This window comes from Herpailurus yagouaroundi, unplaced genomic scaffold, assembly GCF_014898765.1.
Source record: "Herpailurus yagouaroundi ecotype Mexico unplaced genomic scaffold, PumYag 182, whole genome shotgun sequence".
NCBI lineage: Eukaryota > Metazoa > Chordata > Mammalia > Carnivora > Felidae > Herpailurus > Herpailurus yagouaroundi.
Genome location: NW_024412413.1, coordinates 25,556,471 through 25,578,435, shown reverse-complemented (window position 1 = coordinate 25,578,435; position 21,965 = coordinate 25,556,471). Strand labels below are relative to the sequence as shown.

The following is a 21,965-nucleotide window of genomic DNA, read 5'->3' as shown; positions in this document are numbered from 1 at the left end:
TCATGGCAGAGCACCAAGGAAAGCCAGCATTCCCAGAGGAGGCCTCAACCAGGAATGCTCTCTGAAATATCTTCACTCCTTCATGATCCAGATCAAAAGAACTAAAAAGAAATGTTTCTCCTATTTGCAGATCATCCTTCCTCACTCTTATTTATTCATTTTTTGGTAAGGAGACAAAATTCTAAGCCCTGTGTCTTTTAATTCAACAATGGCTACACATTATTACTGAAGCAAGTCCCAGCAGGCAGTTCAATAACAAATCAGAGTATTTGACAAGACAGACACTCAGACACTCAGCAACTTAGACTTGAGAAATAAGATTAGGCACCCTCTAGTTACTCTGACCAGACAGCAGCACTGATCCCCAAGTGATTCCCCTTCCTCTGTGTCCCCCCTCTAAGCCTCATCCCTGACAGATCACAGCTCCCTGCCTGCTTGGCCCTGATTTGTTTTAATCGCTGCCTGGGGTGCTCTAGTGTTGCTCTTTTTTCTTCTTTTATTGAAGTATAGTTTATGACATAAAATGTTATATTAGTTTCAGGTTTACAACAGTGATTGGACAAATCTGTATATATGCTATGCTCACTGCAGTGAGTGTAGTCACCATACAATGTTATCATAATACTATTGACAATATTCCCTATGCTGTACTTTTCATCCTCATAACATATTTATTTATAACTGGAAGTTTGTTAGTGTTGCCTCTTAAGGTAGCCCAGGCCTGTGGAAGGACCAGGAAGGCAAGGAGGGATTGGGTCAGGGCAATTAAGTCATCTCTACTTGTCCCATGGAGTGCTCTCCTGTCAAGTGGAAGCCTAGAAGATTTGTTATTTGCACCATTAGAGCGTGGAATGTTAACAGTTCTACCAAAAAAGGATTCTATAGCTAAATGATAGGGAATTTGAACAGAATTAATTTGAGCAAAAGTAAAGAGGTCTCTTTAAATTAAAAAAAAAAACAGGAAGAAAAAAAGATTATGAATATTTACATATGAACTACCATCAAGTTTATACTTATTCTGTAGTTGAGTTTTTCAGGCTGTTTGCTAGAAAGGGCAAAGAGCTTTCTGGGGATATAGAAGGTCAGTGGTAATGGTTCCAAGAATGGTTGGTTTCTTTCCTTGAAATTATAAAAATTTCTAATAGGAAACTATGATTTTTTTTTTTTTTTTTTTTTTTTTTTAAGTAGGCCTCATACCCAGCATACAGACCATCTGGGGCCTGAACTCAAGACCCTGAGATCAAAATTTGATCTAAGATCACAAGTCAGATGCTCAACAAACTGAGCCACCCAGGTGCCCCAGGAAACTGTGATTACTAAAATGGTATTTGTTTTACTTAAGTTATAAATTATATTTGTATAAGAGATTGATTTTTACCAGCTAAACACAAAGACTATCTGCTTCACCAACTTTGTTCTGGAGTGTCTCTAGACTCTAATTGTCTTAATTATTTCTTTCTTTCTATTTTTATTTTACAGAGACAGAAAATGGGAGGAGGGGCAGAAGGAGAGAGAGAATCTCAAGCAGGCTCCATGCACAGTGCGTCCATGTTCATCAGGGATATTGGCCTGTAATTGTCCCTTTTAGTGAAGTCTTTGTCTGCTTTTGGAATCAAGGTAATGTTGGCTTCATAGAATGAAGCTTTCCTTCTACTTCTATTTTTTGGAACAGTTTGAGAAGAATAGATATTCTTTTATTTTATTTTATTTTATTTTACTCTTTTTTTTTTCTCTTAAATACAGAGAACTGAGGGTTGATGGAGGGGAGGCAGTGAAGGGATGGGTTAAATAGGTGATAGGCATTAAGGAAGGCACTTTTTGGGATGAGCACTGGGTGTCACATATAAGAAATGAATCACTGGGTTCTACTACTGAAATCAAGACTACACTGTATGTTAACTAACTTGAATTTAAATTAGAGAGAGAGAGAGAAGGAGGGAGGGAGGGAAGGAGAGAGAGAGAGAGAGAGAGAGAGAGAGAGAGAGAGAGAGAGAGAATGGGTAAGTATTCTTTAAATGTTTGGTGGAATCCCCCTGGGAAGCCATCTGGCCCTGGACTTTTGTTTGTTGGGAGATTTTTGATTACTGATTCAATTTCTTTGTTGGTTGTGGGTCTGTTCAAATTTTCTATTTCTTCCTGTTTCACTTTTGGTAGTTTGTATGTTTCTAGCAATTTATCCATCTTTCCAGATTGTCCAATTGTTGGCATATAATTTTTCACAATATTCTTTTATAATTGTTTGTATTTCTATGATGTTGGTTGTGATCTCTCTCTCATTCATGATTTTATCTATTTGGGTCCTTTCTTTTTTCCTTTTGAAAAGTCTGGCTAGGGGTTTGTTAATTCAATTAAATATTTCAAAAAACCAACTCCTAACTTCATTGATCTGTTCTACTGGGGTTTTTTTTTGTTTGTTTGCTTCTATATTATTTATTTCTGCTCTACCTTAATTTGCTGTTACTTTTCTAGCTCCTTTAGGTGCAAGTTTAGGTTGCATATTTGAGATTTTTCTTGCTTCTTGAGGTACGCCTGTATTGCTATATATCTCCCTCTTATGGCTGCCTTTGCTGCATCCCAAAGGTTTTGGGCTGTTGTGTTTTCATTTGTATTTGCTTCCATGTATCTTTTTATTTCTTATTTAATTTCCTGGTTAGTCCATTCATTCTTTAGTAGGATTTTCTTTAACTTCCATGTATTAGCAGTCTTCCAAAATTTTTTCTTGTGGTTGACTTCAAATTTTATAGTGTTGTGGTTGGAAAATATGCATGGTATGATCTCAGTCTTTTTGTATTTGTTGAGACCTGATTTTGTGACCCAGTATGTGATCTATTCTGGAGTATGTTCCATTAGCACTCAAAAAGAACATGTATTCCACTGCTTTAGGATAAAATGCTCTGAATATATCTGTTAAGTCCATCTGGTCCAGTGTGTCATTCAAAGCCATTGTTTTCTTGTTGATGTTATGCTTAGATGATCTGTACATGCTGTAACTGAGGTGTTAAAGTCTCCTGATATTATTGTATTACTATCAATGAGTTTGATTGAATAATAATATCAATTATATTATTATTGATTTATATATTTGGCTGTTCCAAATTGGGGGCATAAATATTTACAATTGTTACAATTTTTTTTTTTTTTTTTTTTAGGATTGACAGCTTTATTTTCTATTTTGAACAGCAGGGAAAAAAACCCTGTAAAATCCTGAGAATCTGATTCAACATTCAATCTTTTTAAAGTCGCCAACTCTAAATATGTGCTTTCATTTTATATATTCACAAACTAGTTATAATGAATTTTGATAGGTTTTTTGTCTATACGCATCACAGGGTATAAACCTCCCTCTAATTTTTATATCCAACAGAAATTCTACTTTTAAATGACCAGTAAATTGTAGTGGCCTTTCCCATCAAACAAAGCAGGCTTGTATCCCTGTGCTGAATGTGGAAGGCAATGATTTCATGGGGAGTTAGCATTTAATCATGTACTTTATATCCTTTGGCAACTAGAAACTGTTAAAGTGCTTGGAAGACAGACTCTACAATGATGGTCAGAGGATTTATAACCTATACAGGTACCAACAAAAATATTTGTAAGTTAAGAGTAAGACTTGCATTATTAAAAATTGTAGACTTGCATTGTTGAGGCTCATCTTCAACTTTCGCATGATGCTATATCTCATTGTATCAATTTGCATTGCTACTGCATCAGAGGAAGCTTAAAAATCCTATTTTTATCTTCTAGGTGAGAATAGATTTAAAAAACGTGATTCTACCTATTTCTACTATCTTTTTGTTGGATAGACCTCTTTATTATGATACAGTGCCCTTCATCTCTTGTTACAGTCTTTGGTTTAAAATCTAGTTTGTCCAGGGGTACCTGGTGGCTCAGTTGGTTGAACGTCTGACTTTGGCTCAGGTCATGATCTCACTGTTCGTGGGTCTGAGTCCTGCATCAAGCTCTGCGTTGACAACTCAGAGCCTGGAGCCTGTTTTGAATTCTGGGTCTCCCTCTCTCTGTGCCCTTCCCCTGCTCATGCTCTCTCTCTCTCAAAAATAAATAAACATTAAAAAAAAATTAAAATCTAGTTTGTTTGATATAAGTATGGCTTCTCTGGCTTTCTTTTGTCATCCATTAGCATGATAAATCATTCTCCATCCCCTCACTTTTAATCTGCAGGTGTCTTTAGGTCTAAGATGAGTCTCTTGTAGGCAGCATATTAGATGGGTCTTTTTTTTTTTAATCCGTTTTGATACCCTATGTCTTTTGATTGGAGCATTTAGTCCTTTGACATTCACAGTGATTATTGATAGATGATGAATTTAATCCCATTGTATTACCTATAAAGTCAATGTTCCTGGAGATTTTCTCTGTTCCTTTCTAGTTTTTGTTGCTTTTGGTCTTTCTTTCCCACTTAAAGAGTCTCCTTTAATATTTCTTGCAGGGCTGGTTTAGTGGTTACAAACTCCTTTAGTTTTTGTCTGGGAAACCTTTTATCTCTTCTTCTATTCTGAATGACAGCCTTGCTGGATAAAGTATTCTTGGCTGCATATTTTTCCCATTCAGCACATTGACTAAATCATGCCACTCCCTTCTGGCCTGCTAAATTTCTGTGAATAGATCTACTGCTAACCTTAATTGTCTTCCCTTGTAGGTTAGGGATTTCTTTCCCTTACAGCTTTCAGGATTCTTTCCTTATCTTTGTATTTTGCAAATTTGACCACGAAACGTCTTGGTGTTGGCCTGCTTTTGTTGATTTTGATGAGGGTTCTCTGTGGCTCCTGGATTTAGATGTCTTTTTCCTTTCCCAAATTAGGGAAGCTTTCAGCTATAATTTGCTCAATTAATTCTTCTTCCCCTTCTTTCCTGTCTTCTTCTGGGAGTCCTATGTTATGAATGTTATTATACTTTATGTAGTCACTGAGATCCCTAAGTCTACCTTTGTGATCCAATATTTTTCCTTCCCTCTTCTTTTTAGCTTCATTTTTTTCTCCATAATTTTATCTTCTATGTCCCATATTTGTTCCTCTGTTTCTCCCATCCTTGTATTCATTACTTCCAGTCGGTTTTGAATCTTGGTTATAGCATTTTTTATTTCAGCCTGGCTAGTTTTTGGAACTTGTATCTCTGTGGTAAGGGACTCCCTGGTGTCTTCTATGCTTTTCTGAAGCCCAACTGGTATCCTTATGATTGTTGTTTTAAATTATGGCTCAGGCATATTACTTATATCTGTTTTGATTAGATCCCTGGCTGTGACCTTTTCTTGCTCTTTCTTTTGGGATGAATTCCTCTGTCTTGGCATTTTGTCTAGGTCTCTGTCTTCTCTGTGTTAGGAAATACTGTTATGTTTCCTGTTCCTGAGAGTAATGCTGTATTAAGAAGAGGTCTGGGCTCTTCTGTCCTGGGCCTGGTGCTTCAGGAAGTGTTTCTGGTGTATGCTATGTGCACTCTGCTGTTGTGTTTTGGTTGCTCTTTCCCTCAGGTCAGTCCTTCGCAGAATTTCTCTTTACCAGCAGTGGGGAGTGTTTGGACTTTGTCCAGTGTGTTGTGAGTTTTAACTAGGTGAAACTGTAGTTTTGGTCTGCTTGTTAGAAGAGGCTAGATTCTTTTTACTACAGCTGAAGCTTTGCAGCACACGGCAGTCGGTGAATTTGGTGAATGCAGGAGAGGGATGCTTAGTGCTGGTCTTCTGTGGGGAAGGCACCACTGCTGCTCTGGCTCTCAGGCACACTTGCCCTAGTAACAAAGTACCTGCAGAGTATAAGGGGGTCAGACTTGGATTGAAGTCTATCTGTACTTCCAAGATGTGGCCTCTTTTCTCCCTCTGGCTGTGAAGTTTATTCTCTTAGTCCTCAGATTGATTTCTTGGGTGTTCCGAATGATTTGGTATTTATCTAGCCAAGGCGAGCATAGGGTCCACCTACTCTAGAACACTCCTCTTGAATAATCTTTGGTCCTGGCCTCTCACAGAGCAGCCAGTAAGCCTCCAAAGAGGCTTCATTAGAAAATGAAGAAGGAGGAAGAAATTGGAGGAAGAACACATCTTGTGCACATGCCCACAGAGATAAACAGATAGGGTGTTCCTGGAGCTCCTGTGGGTGCACACCTCTACCTCATTCTCTGTTTGCTTTCGCCATCCCTCGCTGGTGGAGCACACAGACACAGTGGGACACACTGCAGATTGGCTCTGCTTCCTAGGAGAATCCATTCTGCTCTGGTGAGTCCCAGAAAGTTCTCAACTTCCCCTGCTCAAAGCCACCTCTTATAAATCCTTTTACTCTCCCTGCTGATGAAATGGTAGATCCCTGCTGAGTAGAGAATACCAAAGCTCTGATAAAATGTTCTTAATATGCACTGAAGAGAATATCATAATGCTTGTGGTTATAGTTTGCCCTAAATAGGTCCATGCTGTCTGAATGTGGTAGCTAAGGCCTAGAGAGGCCTTTAAGTGTCCAAAGGGCAGTGACAAGGAAGTCGTTTACAGCTCAAGAGCTTCACATTCTGGCTTCTATGGCCCCTTGTTCCATGTTGCTCCGTGTTTATGCGAGTCCTAGAAAGTGAAAGCCCAATCTTCAAGCAGCCAGACAATGTGTTTGTATTTCTAACCCACACTTGAAGGCCTCAGAACTCCAGCACAACTCCCTAAGAAAATACTACTGCAGTTTTAGTGTATTTTTAAGTATGAAAGAAACCCCAAAGCTTTGTCATGTTAAGTGTAATAATAAAATATAAATGTGCTAACTTATCAGCACAAATAGATCTGACCAAGCAATATAAATAAAGCAAAGGAGGGGGGAAAAAAACTTGTTAGATGCTAAATTTTCTTAAATTGATAATTCATTCTATATTAGTCTTTCAACCTGACTAAAAAAGAGTTTGGAACAGAGTACCACATTAACATGACTTTATTGCTCACTATATAATGAGGAGTCCCCATATTTTAAATCATTGTCCTTGCCATGTTAGGGCTGAGGAGCAAAAGAGAACAAAAATTGCACAAACCAACCCTCTTAGCATCTTGAAGCAAAGAGTCAACTCACTTTCTGTCTTGTCCTTTTAAAGTAGGAGTATGGATAGTTCCATCATCTACTTTCCTCTCTTGTATTATAACATACCTCCATCATTCTACTGATCACATCAAATCTTACTACAGTATTTGTTCTAGCTTATCTATTTCTCCTCCTGAAGACAGGGATCATGTCAGAACAGATGGAACAATGTAAAACTGTGCCCTGGCAAATTGGAAATGATTCTCCACAATCTTGTCCCTCTTTAGAGCTGTGGGCAATGCAAATCCCATCAACTAGCACATTTGTATATGAGTGAACACCTTGGGTAAAGAACTGATCCATCCCAATGCATCTAAGTAAACAGCTGGAATGGATTTTCAGCTGGGTTTTCACAGTGCTCTTTGCAGGCTTTTTGCCTTTGTTACATTGTGAGGAAAATGAGGGTTAATATATTATGGACAATCACCTCCGTTCTCTGTACCACTTTGCCCAAAGAAAAGTGGCAACATTGGAACAATTCTACACCTCACATTTTTTCCTTGAAAAATAAAGAAAACAATGATTCTGCCATGCTCTGAGAAGAAAGACAGAGCCATTCCCCAAGGCCCTCAGAAAGCCATCTGGCTGCAATCTTTCCCCGCAGGTTTTTGGGCCCAGACAAAGCACACTTGTATCAGATGGATCAACACTGTCACCCAGTGGACAAACAGGTAGGTGGGCTGAGGCCTTAGCTTTGCTCTTGGCTTGGCAGCCAGCATTTAAATAGGACCTTGTTTGTTTTAGGTGATCACAAAATAATTGTCAATATTCTCCTACCTGGAATTGGGAGGATCTCAGCTAAAAGGACTTTGATTTGGCTGTCACGGATGAATGCAACTTAAGGAGGACATACATTTTCATTTTGCCCATGATTTTTTTTTTTTTTTAACCACTAGTAAATTTATAGGAAGCATAGACTATAACCAACCAAGCAGGTCTGCTAAGACTCACAGGTTCAAATAGGCTTGCAGAAGCAGGGAGGTATTTGATCACCTGCCAGGTACTGTGGGAAGATTTCCCTACCACAGAATAAGACTCATTGTTCATTGTTCATAGTGACAGTGGATGTTTACTTTGAAAAGTAAAAAAAAAAGGTTTTTTTTTGGTGTATATGTGGACTGAAATCTGAGGTTATTCCCTTCACTGGAGGGAAATCAGTAGATGCGCTCTTGCTATCTCTGTTTTGTATACATCTCAGCAGACATGCGTGGATGCAGCCTCTGCCCGGTTTCTCTCTTCCTGCATCACTGTAGTCTTCACTGTCATTTGACGCTCCCAACAAACAGGCTTACTTTTCATGTTAAGGTGCAAGGCTCTTTGCCTTAAGTCTTTCTTGCTAAATGTACCTTTAAATTAGTTTCTTCTCCCCAGCTGGAACCCATAAACAAGCTGAAAGCATTCATCTGGTATCACTTTCACTTCTTCTGAAGTAGTGGGGGCTGAAACTTCACTTTGTGGGAAGATGCTTTTGTAGCATCTTGATTAAAAGTAAAGTCTCTGTTTATCGGAGGGAAATCTGGATTTGAATCCTTATCCCACCACTTGCTAACTAGCTTCTTGGCCCTGAACAGGTTACTTAATCTCCCTAAAGATTAGTTTCCATCCCTATTATCAGGAACAATATTAGCACCTACCCCCTCAGAGGTTAATTCCTGCTGTAGGGATTTAGAATAGGAAAATACAGATGAGTAACAGCACAGTGCCTGAGCACATAGCAAAAGCTCAATAAGCATTAGTGTTAGTGTTATCATAATTATTACAATGACAGCAGTCATACTTATTATTACTAAAATGCAATTTTTATAAAATATCTCTAGCCTAGCAGATGAAACCATGATATTTTGGGGGCTAGAAGGATCCTGAGAGTATCCAGTCTATTGCTCTTCATTAAAATCATCCAGGGAAGTTTAAAAAAACATTGAAATCTCAAATAGCCAGATGAAAGAATGCTTATTATTTGAGCCCTTTCAGATGAAAATCTGGAAAAGGCAAACCTAATCTATAGCAACAGAAAGCGGATGGATCAGTGATTGCCTGGGGATGAAGGTGGAAGAACTACAGCTAAGGGGCTGAGGGAAACTTCCTGTGGTGGAGGCAGTTCCTCAAGTGTGCGCATTGTCAAAAGTCCTCGAAACTGTACAATAAAGTGGGTGTATTGTATTGTATGTGAAATGTATCATAATAAGGTTGATGTAAAGCTGATACTCAGGGCCCCTGGGTGGCTCAGTTGGTTAAGCATCTGACTCTTGATTTCGGCTCAGGTCATGATCTCATGGTTCGTGAGTTTGAGCCCTGCTTCGGGATCTGCACTGACAGGCAGAGCCTGTTTGGGATTCTCTCCCTCTATCTCTCCGTCCCTCCCCTGCTTATGTGAATGTGCTCTCTCTCTCAAGATAAATAAATAAACATTAAAAAAAAAAAGCTGATGCCGATCTCATCCAAAGGAATTCTGATTTAACTATTCCAGTGTGAGACCCAGAAATCATTTTTTCATGCACCTAAGGCAGGAGCCAGTGGTGAGAGCCACTGATCTAATTCAGTCCTGTATGCTTGCCAATGAGATCATCCCAAACATGTACAGCTGGTTATGGTGGAAGGTGCAGGACTAAAATCCAGGTTTCCAGATTCCTTGTGCTCTGAGCCTTTGCCTTTATTAATAACATCCCTTTCTCCCTGGAACATCCCTCTCCTTCTTACCTCTCTGTATCAAAACACTTTTAGGTTCAGCTCACATCTCATACCTCTCAGCAAGCTGCAGACTGCACCGCACCCCCCGCCCCCCCCCCCCCCCCCCCCCCCCCTCCGACCGGGGCCCCCTGGGCAAGAGGAGTTTTTTTTTTTTTTTTTTTTTTTTTGTATCCGCAGTACCCAATATTGTGCTTGGCATAGAGTGGACATTCCATACACATTTGTTGAACTGAAAAATTGGTGGAAGGGAATTAACATTTATTAAGTATCCACGATGTGCCAGGAATTGAAACAAACACTTTATGCACATTATCTCACTGAATTTTTATAATTTTTTTATTATTTTTTTATTAAAAAAATTTTTTTTTTCAACGTTTATTTATTTTTGGGACAGAGAGAGACAGAGCATGAACAGGGGAGGGGCAGAGAGAGAGAGGGAGACACAGAATCGGAAACAGGCTCCAGGCTCTGAGCCATCAGCCCAGAGCCCGACACGGGGCTCGAACTCACGGACCGCGAGATCATGACCTGGCTGAAGTCAGACGCTTAACCGACTGCGCCACCCAGGCGCCCCATGAATTTTTATAATTTTATGAGTTGGTTACATTTTCCCTTTTTGTAAGGGAGGAAACAGGCTCAGAGGCTTAGTAATTTGCCCAAGGTCATATAGCCAGCAAATAGTAGAACCAAGGTCTGGACTCAGGTCTGTTTGTTTTCAAAGTTCATGCTTTCTGTACTGTACTGGGCTGATTCAGTCACAGTAGTTATTCTGTTCAGTCTTAAAATATGGATATTATGTATCCTATCTCCTTGATTAGGTTATAATCTTCTTAAATGCAATAATTAAATTTTAGCATTTATAATCCCATATCTACTCAGGAGGTAGAGGATTTGATCACCTCAGTGTTAACAGAGTTTTTTGTTTTTTTGTTTTTTAAGTTTATTTATTTATTGGAGAGAGAGGGAGAGAGAAAGAATGAGCAGGGAGGGGCAGAGAGAGAGAGAGAGAGAGAGGGAGAGAGAGGAGAGAATCACGAGCAGACTCCATGCTGTCAGCACAGAGCCTGAAATAGGGCTTGATCTCACAAACCATGAGCTCTTGACCTGAGCTGAAATCAAGAGTAGGACACTTAACCAACTAGCCACCCAGGCGCCACCAGATAATCAAGTTTTTAACTTCACTAAAGTAACCAGAATGATAACCCAATAGTTATAAGAATATCTACAACTATTAGTCAAGGGGGTAGTCAAGGGGGTACCAAGGAAGTTTGTGATTTGAGCTTATCTATTTCCTCATTCTCTCCATTCTTTTGTGTACTCTATGAATAATCTCAACATCATGCTCAACATCATACACATATACAACATAGTAGGCTGGTTAAAAAAGTCATATATCTCAAAGTACATACCAAAAAAATTCCTGGAATGACATTGTGCCTTTGAACCAGAAGTGGACAACTGTTTCCAGTAAATTTAGATGCAGAGGTGATGTTGTATTTGAGCAATCGAAAGGGATCTGAACAACTCTAAAAAAGCAAAACGTTGTAAAGACATTAAATCCCAAGTAAAAAATCCCTTGCTCCATTCAGCAGTATTTGTATCTGAATCAACAATTCTAAACTCTATTCCTACCACTCATCAGGAATGCCCGCTTCAAAAACTCATCAAAGACCTCTGTATTGCCAAGGCCAGTGGACATTTTCATGTTTCTTCTATTTCTTGACCTCTTTAAGACATTTGAAATTACTGAACAGTCCTCCTTCTCAAACTCTTTCCTGGGCTTTTCTGGTCCCACTCTTCTGTTTTCTTTCTCTATGTGTACCATCCTAGTCTTTGTCACGCATAATTTTTTCTCTACTTCTTTAAGATTTTTAAAAATTAATTTTTGAGAGAGGGGAGAAGCAGAGAGAGAGGGAGACAGAGGATCTAAAGCGGGCTCTGAGCTGACAGCAGAGAGCCCAATATGGGGCTCTAACTCATAAACCACAAGATCATGACCCGAGCTGAAGTCAGATGCTTAACCACTGAGCCATCCAGGAGCCCCATTGCTACCTGACTTCTAAATATCTAAAAATCTCCATTCTTGCCTCCTGCTATTCACTCTCTTCACATACCCCTTTGGTCACTCATACTTTTAACTACTATTTCTGTCTACCAAATGTCCTCCAAAGCTAGTGGCCTCCTCTGAGTGTTGGACTTGTGGGTTGAACTGCCTACTTCTTGATGTCCCATTTTGATGTCACTCTGGTACCCCCAACTCAACATGCCCAATCTGAATTTTTCCATCTTTCTCTTCATTCTTTTTAAAAAAAATTTTTTTAAATCTTTATTTATTTTTGAGAGAGAGAGAGAGACAGAGTGCAAGTGGGGGTTGGCAGGGGGTGGACAGAGAGAGAGGGAGACACAGAATCTGAAGCAGGCTCCAGGCTCTGAGCTGTCAGCACAGAGCTTGAAGTGGGGCTTAAACCCATGAACCATGAGATCATGATCTGAGGTGAAATCAGACACCCAACTGACCAAGCCACCCAGGTGCCCCCATTCTTTTTTTTTTTAAGTAGGCTCTACACTCAATGTAGGGCTTATGTGACCCCAAGATCTAGGGTCACAAGCTCTACCAACTGAGCCAGTCAGCCACCCCTCTTTAAACGTTCTTGTGGTAGCCTAAAGATGTCTATAAATTCTTTACCACTCTACCCATCAAGAGATGGAGGTCTATTTCCACTCCTCTTGAATCTGGGCTGGCCCTGTGATAGGTTTTGACCAAAAGTATAACTGTATAACTTTTGAGGCCAGGCCTTAAGAGATCTCCAGATTCCATATTCACCTCTGGAACATTCCTTCTCAAAATATGGACACTGCTTTGTGAGGAAACCAGAATAACTCTGTAGAGAGGCCTTCAAATAGAGGTCCCTGGCCAATAGCCATTCCTGAACTCCTAAATGTCAGCAGTACTACCTGCCAGCCATGTGAATGAGGCTATTCTTGAATCCTCCAGCTGTACTCAAACTGCCCAAGCCAGTGCTATGTGAAGCATATTCCGGTCATCCCTGCTAAATCCCGAGAGGGTCATGAGTAAATATGTGGTTGTTGTTCTATGTTTGCAAGTTTTGGGGTGGTTTATTACTTGGTAATGGATAACAGATATTTCTTATCCTTGTCCTTCTGAATTCCCTATCTCAAAACAAAATAGTACCGCCATTCTTCTAACTGTCCAAACAAGAAGGTAGAAGATGTCTTAAACTCTTCCCTCACTCAACATATCAAGTCTTACAGAGTCTCGCTTCTATCCATCACTCAGACTCAGCATCCTTTTCCACTCCCACTGCTACTGCCTGATCATTTCTCTCTTGTGTAAATTGCGATAATAGGTCTCTTTGTCATCCCAATCTTTTCCAGACCATTCTGTCAAAATGATCCAACTAAAATACAAAATCTCTTACTGTCACTTCTGTGCTTAAAACCCTTTAATGACTCTTCTTCCTCTTCAAGGAGAGTTCAAATTCTTTATCAAACCTCATAGTCAGTCTTTCACTAACTTCTTTGGCTACTAGCTTCCTCAACATGCACCCCCTAATACTGATTCATTTCCTATTTCCCAGATTCATCCTACAGTTTGCTATCCTTTTGCTTTCCAACGTACAGTTTTCCAACATGCCTTCCAAAATGCCATTTGTGGTAAATATTCACCCAGTTAATTCTTACTAGTCTTACTAGTCCAGCAAGCCACTTTTTGTCTAAATGCTCCATTGATACTTCTGACCAGGCACTCATTTCAACATGTCATGAGTCATGACTGTTCTCTGGATTGTTTTTTCCTTGAGGACAAGATCAGAGTCTGATTCATTTTGCTATCTCAAGTTATTATCACACTCCCCAGCATGTTGTAGGAACTCAGTGAATGTTTGTTATCTGAATCAATAAATATTCAGAATTGTGCTATCAAAAAGTTTCATCCTCAAGTAGATATTAGGAGCATTGGGGACTTATTTCCTCATTATTAGAAGGATTCAGTGAGACATGGCTCATTTTATCAGATGCTCTGGTCTCTACAATTCCTGCTGAGCATACATACGAAGCCCCTTCCACACCTCCTGCCTCCACATGCCCAGGCACACATTTCTGAGGTGCTGGATATGAGCCATTCCTCCCAATCCATTCATCTCATTTGATTTCACTCTTGCCCCCCTAAGCCACTGCTTTTCCTACTCCACAATGCTATATGGTAGAGCGTGGTGCTTAAGAGTGTGCTTCCTGGAGTAAGACTAATTGGTGTGAATCTCAGCCCCACCACTTTTTAACTGAGTAACCTTGAACAAGTGACCTAACTGTCCTGTGTCTCAGTTATTCACCTGTGCTCAATAGACTCACGTGCAGAGAGCCAGCCATTTGCAATTCTTTTGAGAACTAAATGATATTCCGGGTAAATAGTGGTTGCAACACAGTAAATGCTCAATAAATATTGCTTTTTTGATCTTATTCTGACTTTGTCACTTCAGATCAGTTGAACAAACATTTCCTGAGTGTCTACTAGATGCCAGGTATAGAGGGAGAGGGGGGATGGCAGGTACTGTTTGCACCAAGGATATTAGAGCCCTTGGGATTTGATGCACATCATTGTCTTTTTCAGTGAAGAGTTGAACTCTTCCTAACTATGGTCTTGCTCTCTCATCCACTTGGCTTGTCTGTCTCTTCAGGGGAGCCCTAGCTCCGTTCACAAGCCCATAGTCCCAGAGCATCTCCCATGAAACTAAGAAAGAAGTAGCAGTGACCATATACCCCCATAACTGGCGTTTAGGCTAAAAAAAATTTACTCATTCGTTGGTTCATTTATTCATTTGACAAATACGTTTTAGATGTTAACCATGCACTAGGCCCAGTGATAGGCACTAGGGCTACAATGGTGACCAAGACACGGTCCTGCCATCAAGAAGATTCCAACTGTGGGCAGAGGAATCTGGATTCAGTGCAGGCTGGAAGGGTGGGGCTGCCACTCCTAGAAACAGTTCTCCCTGAGCTCCCAGAACCCATCCCACACACTCTGTGGCTCAGGCTACCCTTTTAGGAGCTTTGTCTACACCCTTGAGGCTTCCATCAGAGCATCCGGTGAATTCTCATTGCTGTCCAGCTTCCAAGTGCAGCTTAACAATTTCACCATTGTGCAGGCCTCATGGTTCCCTGGTTAGGTGGAATGAAAGAGAATGAAGAGAGAGCCAAGACCCTAGTCTGACCAGGCAACCTTTTTGATGGGAGACTGGAGTTCTAGGGTGAACTTTCTGTGTTTTACAACCTTCCCCATTCTTATTTGTATTCCCTTTAGGGTCTCTGGTATGAGAATATTCCCTTCATTTTTATGATCTAAAAAAAGAATCTACTTTATGGAAGTCTAGGGTATCCAGCCAATTACACCCATATTCTCTTTCTTCACCGTTTAGAGTTACAAAGTGACATGTCACTTTCTTGCAAGGTTGCTATCAATTCTGTTAGATGAAATATTTCCTTCATCAAAACTTACCTTTTAAACTTGTTTGTTTATATTCTACCTTTTTAGCAAAAGATTCAAGGAGGTTTATAGGGAGCAAGAATAGTATAAGAGAAAATTATAAATAAAAAAAAATTATGATGAGAAAATTTCAGTATCAATACAAGCTCTGGATCCAAAATAAAAAATGGATTTCAGATAAGTGGCCCATAAGTTCTTAATCTATTGTTATAATTCAGTTTAAAACTTTTCTCTGTACTTTCAGGCCAAGTAAAGAGAGAAACCCAGTTGGGTACCAAAAATCTCATTACCGGGAAAGAGGAAACATACAGGATCCTCATGGGAAGTAAAGCTATTCTAGCTTCTCATTCAGAAAGACAATTTTCATATCGGGCTTCATCTAGGGGAACACTAGGCCTGGGGAATATAATGTAACATCCCTCAAAAGAAGCTCAGGGCTATTTAGGGCAATGTCTCAAAAGCCCAATCAGTGGACAAAGCTCTGCAAGAGGTGACACGGTCCTGCCCTCAGCTTCCACATGCTTCAACCTGATGCAGAACAAGACCTGAACCCTGCAGAGGTTCTTTAATATGTCCCCTGGGGCCATTGCTGGGGTTAGAACAGGGAATTGGTCAGGGAGGGAAGAGCCCCACTGGGAGGGGCCCTCCACGTCACATGAAAGAACTTGGATGTGGCCTGAAAGGAAGTCCTTAGAAGATTTTAAGCAGGAGAATGATGCAGTCATGTCCATGTATTAAAAAGAGCACCCCGCAACATGTAGGAAATATCACAGGCACCAAGACCAGAAAGCAGGAAAACTAGTCAGGCCACTGGAGAAAATCAGATGGGAGATGATGAAGGCCTGAAATAAGCAGAAGCAGTGGGACTGGAGAAAAGGCACATATAGGAAAAAAAGTGACATAGTGATACAATCAATAAGACTTAGAGAATACTCTTGAGGGGAAAGGCTATCATATAGAAGAGGCTTCATGAGTTACTACTCAGATCCGCTGGTAGTAGTTACTAGCAGTGCAGTCAGGAAAAAGAGTTAGGGCCCAATCTAGGCTCAGTTGAAAAGAATGATGGATCAGTAATGTCCACCATGGATGCAGAATGGGAGGATATTGGCATGCCTGGTATTTACCATTCCTAGCCTCTGGCAAAAGAGGCATAAAAATGTACTGTGTGTTTCAAAATGTGCATACTGTGTAATTCCATGTATACGAACATCTAAAACAGATAAAACTAATTTATGGTGATGGAAGTCAGAAAAGCGGTTACCAGGGGTGGGAGGCAGGGCGATTGCTGACTGAAAAGGGTCAGAGAGAACTTTTTGGGGTCCGGAAATATTCTATATCTTAATCTGGCTGGTGATTATATAGGTATACACATACACAAAAATTCATTAAGCTATATGCCCTTAAGATTTGCGACCTTTATTATATGAAGGTCATACTTCAATTACAAAAGCAGGGGAAAAATTCCTCCACAATCTTTTGTGTGGCTGAGGAAATGTATTAAGATGTAACATGCGCGTAGACATTATTCAGTTTGTCTTAATACACATGATACCCACCTGAATGCAAGGCATGCTTTTGGATCTGTTCAGTTTCCTATACACTTGGGCCATTTCTTTTATAGTCTTGTCTGTTTCCTTAGCTGAGGTCACGTGGACTATAATGACCTGATGCACGGAGGACAGCTGGGTGCTTATAAGGTGATCATACTCCAGGTCTGTCACTTCAGGGATGCTGTAAGTGCCACATTGGCATGTGCCCCCTTCCTTCCCACACAGTGTCCTCCTGAGGACCACAGGACAAAGCAGCTGGGAAGCAAACCATGCGTCCTTGCTCTCAATGGGAGGAAGAGGAAGCCTAGAAATGTAATGGTTAGAAATCATGTTTAAAGAACTGAATGGACAGAAAAAACATCACTTTGAAAAGAACCAAAGTGGCTACTTTTGTAAAGCATTTACATTTAATTCTGGACAGAATTTTATGCATCAGCATACTAAAATACTTGTGAAAACACTGAAAGAGTTCAACGTAAGGCTTTTCAGTTATATAAGCACCTGTGGCTCTGAAACAGACATAAGCTATGTCAGTTCAGAGGAATTAATTAATCCAAATGATTGCAAATAATTGACCAATAAGGATGAGATTTAGAGCGTTAATTGCAGTTTAACAAATGCAAGAAGAATGCATTGAGACTGGTCTGTAAGATACTTACTTCATTCCCTCTTACAAGTGGGGAAAACTGGAGCTCAGGAAATTCAATAATATAACTAAAGCACACAAGTAGTAACTGATAGAGCTGGAACGTGAACCCGTGTGTATTTTTTTCTGTTACAATACTGCTGTCTCACTGACTGGAAGTGAAATATCTACAGAATACTTTTGAGTTGACTTATGTCTATTAATAGACTGGATAAATTATGTAACCCACTAGCCAGAATGGACATCAGAAAGCTAAATTTGGATCTGTCATCCATCACTAACTCTCAGTGTCACTGTAAATCTTCTGACTTTTTTATGCTTTAGTATTAACATCTGTAATGTAGGGATAAGTTTCCACAAAACTTCTGGGAGGTTATGAGGCTTATAAAAACAAACTCTGTGAATTTTAATTACACCTAAAGAATTTTTGTGTGATGCTGAAATTTGTTAAATAAAATATTTTAATTAAGTTACTGAAAACTGGCATTCCTGGTAGCTAGAAGAGTATTTTTTATTATCATTAAAATATTCAGTGTTGGCTTCATCTTTTCTTTTTTTTTTTTTAATTTTATTTTAAAAATTTATATCCAAATTAGCTAACACAACCCCTCCAGTAAATGTGTTTGTTCTCCGTATTTAAGAGTCTCTTATGTTTGTCCCCCACCCTGTTTTTATATTATTTTTGTTTCCCTTCCTTTGTGTTCAACTGCTCTGTGTCTTAAAGTCCTCATATGAGTGAAGTCATATTATATGTCTTTTTCTGACTGACTAATTTCGCTCAGCATAATACCGTCTAGTTCCATCCACATAGTTGCAAATGGCAAGATTTCATTCTTTTTGACTGTCAAATAATACTCCATTGTATATATATGCCACATCTTCTTTATCTATTTATCCATCAGTGGATATTTGAGCTCTTTCCATACCTTGGCTATTGTTGATAGTGCTGCTATAAACATTGGGGTGCATGTGCCCCTTCGAAACAGCATACCTGTATCCCTTGGATAAATACTTAGTAGTGCAATTGCTGGGTCATAGGGTAGTTCTATTTTTAGCTTTTTGAGGAACCCCGTACTGTTTTCCAGAGTGGCTGCACCAGTTTGCATTCCCACCAACAATGCAAAAGAGATCCTCTTTCTCCGCACCCTCACTAACATCTGTCGTTGCCTGAGTTGTTAATGTTAGCCATTCTGACAGGTGTGAGGTGGTATCTCATTGTGGTTTTGATTTGTATTTCCTGATGATGAGTGATGTGGAGCATTTTTTCATGTGTTGGTTGGCCATCTAGATGTCTTTTTTGGAGAAGTGTCTATTCATGTCTTTTGCCCATTTCTTCATGGGATTATTTGTTTTTTGGGTGTTGAGTTGGATAAGTTCTTTATAGATTTTGGATACTAACCCTTTATCTGAGATGTCGTTTGCAAATATCTTCTCCCATTCCATTGGTTGCCTTTTAGTTTTGCTGATTGTTTCCTTCTCTGTGCAGAAGCTTTTTATTTTGATGAAGTCCCAATAGTTCAGTTTTGCTTTTGTTTCCCTTGCCTCCAGAGACATGTTGAGTAAGAAGTTGCTGTGCCCAAGGTCAGAGAGGTTTTTGCCTGCTTTCTCCTTGAGGATTTTGATGGCTTCCTGTCTTACATTGAGGTCTTTCATCCATTTTGAGTTTATTTTTGTGTGTGTGTGTAAGAAAGTGGTTCAGTTTCATTTTTCTGCATATCGCTGTCCAGTTTTCCCAGCACCACTTGCTCAAGAGACTGTCTTTTTCCATTGGATATTCTTTCCTGCTTTGTCAAAGATTAGTTGGCCATATGTTTGTGGGTCCATTTCTGGGTTCTGTATTCTGTTCCATTGATCTGAGTGTCTGTTTCTGTGCCATGTTGGCTTCATTTTCTTTATGCTGAACCTGAGGAACTTAGTAAATGTGATAAATGCCCAGTTGTGTTTTTTGAAGTTGTGCTTTTCAAAATATCTTGATTCTTCCCCTTGGTAGAAGCACATTTCTGAGAAATGATGATTATATATTTCCTTGTGATAATAAAACCCACACATGTAAATATAGTATGTTATTTCAGTTCTTGCCTTCATGTTCTACCCAACCTATTTTCAATGTCACGTCTTTTTCCCCTCCTTTCCTGCCATATTGTTTACTAGTGAATTTAGAAACAGGCCAACTCAGAAATGGACCTTCTTTTTTTGGAAAGAGAGGCAAAAAATTTCAATAGAATACTGTTGCTCTGAAACCTTCAGAATCTGAGTGCTTCTGTATTCATTATAGTAAAAGTTTATATATACGCATATCAGTGTGTGCATGTAGAACACTTTACATACTAAAAAAAGAAAACAAACAGCTGTGTACATACCACCAAGCTTTATCAAATCTTAGTATTTTACTACATTTGCTATATATATATTTTTTTCATTATTATAATTTCAGATACAACTTATAGCCCCAAGGACATCTCCTGATTTCACTCAACTTTTAACTCTGATTTTGATGTATGCCATTCCCATGTATGTTACATAAATATATCATAATTCATAATCTATCAGGGTTAGGGTTTTAGTTGCAAGCAGCAGAAACAAACTGGCCAATTTAAGCAAATGCACAAAAACAAAGGAATGCACTAAAGAGCTTAGAAAATCTTTGGAAAGGTGGAAGAATCAGGCTTGCAGGGTCCACTGCCAGGGAAAATGTCCCCAGTCGTGCTGTAGAACTTGTCCAGTTCGGATACCACAGCCACAGCTGCTGGGCTGACTCTGCTGGTGGACCCTGCTGACCCACAACACTGTCCTGAGAACAATAGCCGGCACAGCCTCTGGGAGCCATGTAGAGCTGATGCCCCTTCCTGCCTGGAGGGTCTGGGCAGCCCCTGCAGCTGCATGGAAATCTGGGCCAGGTTCATCGGATTGGCAGAAACTGGGTCATGTGCCTAGGCCCCAGTTTCAGAGGGAACTGAGAAAGCAAAAATCTGGCATTGTGGTCATCTATACTGGAAGTGTGCTCCACTTTGGCAAGTAGAGGAGTTCTCAAAGATAGAAAGTTGGTTCAGAGGCTGGATGGTCAAAACAAATGGCAGTTGTCCACAACAAAAAATTTAAATATCCCCTTGGTTATGGACATTTAGGTAGTTTCCTATTTTTAACTGTTGCAAACTGCTTCAGTGAAATTTTTGTGCATTTCCTTCTTTTGTACATAAGACTTTCATTTTAATGTAGTTAAACTTATCATCCCTCTCCCTAATTTTTGTGTTTTTTTGTGTGTTTGGTTTAAGAATTTATTTTCCTGCGCCTGGGTGGCTCAGTTGGTTAAGCCCCTGACTTTGGCTTAGGTCATGATCTCACAGTTTGTTTATTGAGTCTGAGCCCCACATCGGGCTCCCTGCTGTCAGCACAGAGCCCACTTCAGATCGTCTGTCCCCCTCTCTCTGCCCATCCCACACTTACACTCTCTCTCTCAAAAATAAATAAACATATAAAAAAAGAATTTATTTTCTATCTCAAGGTGATAAAAACATCCTCTTTATGTTTTCTTCTAAATAGTTTATTATTTGGCTTTTCATATTTAGCTCTTTAATCTGCTTGGAGTTTATGATGGGTAGTAGGAATATAAGATAGGTAAGTAGGTAGATAGATAACCAATTGTCCCACCACCATTGATTGAATAATCCATTCTTTCCTCACTGGTTTGTATTGCTATCTCTATTGTATATCAAATTTCCATATGTGTCTGGGTCTGAACTGGGGCTCTCTATTCTGTTCCATTGATCTAACAAGTCTGGTGCCCATACCACAATATCTTTGTTACTATCACTTCCTAAAAGGCCTTGAAATCTGGTCAGGCAAATCCTTTCACTTTGTTTTTCTTCTTCAAACGTATTAATGCTATTTCTACAGTTAGCTACCTTATACCTCAAAGAACACAATGATTAAAAAAAAAACTTTTAGCACGTATGATTTGCTATACGAGTGTTAAAGAGTAACAAGAGACCTAACGATACCACCTTTGCAAGTGGCTGGACAGTAGCAGAGAGCTCTGAGAGCAGGACAGGGAGTTACCATCAAATAATTCAGGCGTGTTTGGATTTAAAGTTCTGATCTCCATCCTGTAAAGAATAGGCTTTCCTATTTCTGGGAATAGAATTCCCAGACCCAGTAACACCCTCTTGTTTTCACATGATCACTTATTCCTTCATCCCCAGCTTCACCTACAAGGACCCTATAACAGGTGAACACAGAGCATACCAACATCAGAGGCTCTGAAGAGGCATTCTGAGCATCCCTGAGTAATTCTAATGTGTCACTAGTGTGCCTACCAACCAAGCTGCTTGGTGGCCTGGAGACTTGGTCTGCTCATATTCCTAAAATTCGTGGGGCAGGACACCACCCCACCATTATTGGACTTGATTATGAATGTGAGGCCTTGGGGTTCTGAGTACTGGCCACTGAAAACCCACTAGGCAGGGAGGGGTAAACACACACACACACACACACACACACACACGCGTGCACGCATCAAGGTTTTAGTACTCTCT

At 39.8% G+C, this 21,965-nt stretch overlaps 1 protein-coding gene across 2 annotated transcripts in view; it reads right to left on the bottom strand.

Annotated features, from left to right (window-relative positions):
- Positions 1-21,965, bottom strand: part of LOC121040591 (uncharacterized protein C3orf20 homolog) — a 130,874-nt gene that overhangs the window by 21,670 nt on the left and 87,239 nt on the right. For both annotated transcript variants that reach the window (XM_040491187.1, XM_040491188.1), the window contains 2 exons: positions 16,794-17,091; positions 11,147-11,263 (listed from right to left, as the gene is read on the bottom strand). In XM_040491187.1, the coding sequence (XP_040347121.1) occupies positions 11,147-11,263; positions 16,794-17,091 (415 nt within the window). The remainder of the gene's footprint in view (positions 1-11,146; positions 11,264-16,793; positions 17,092-21,965) is intronic.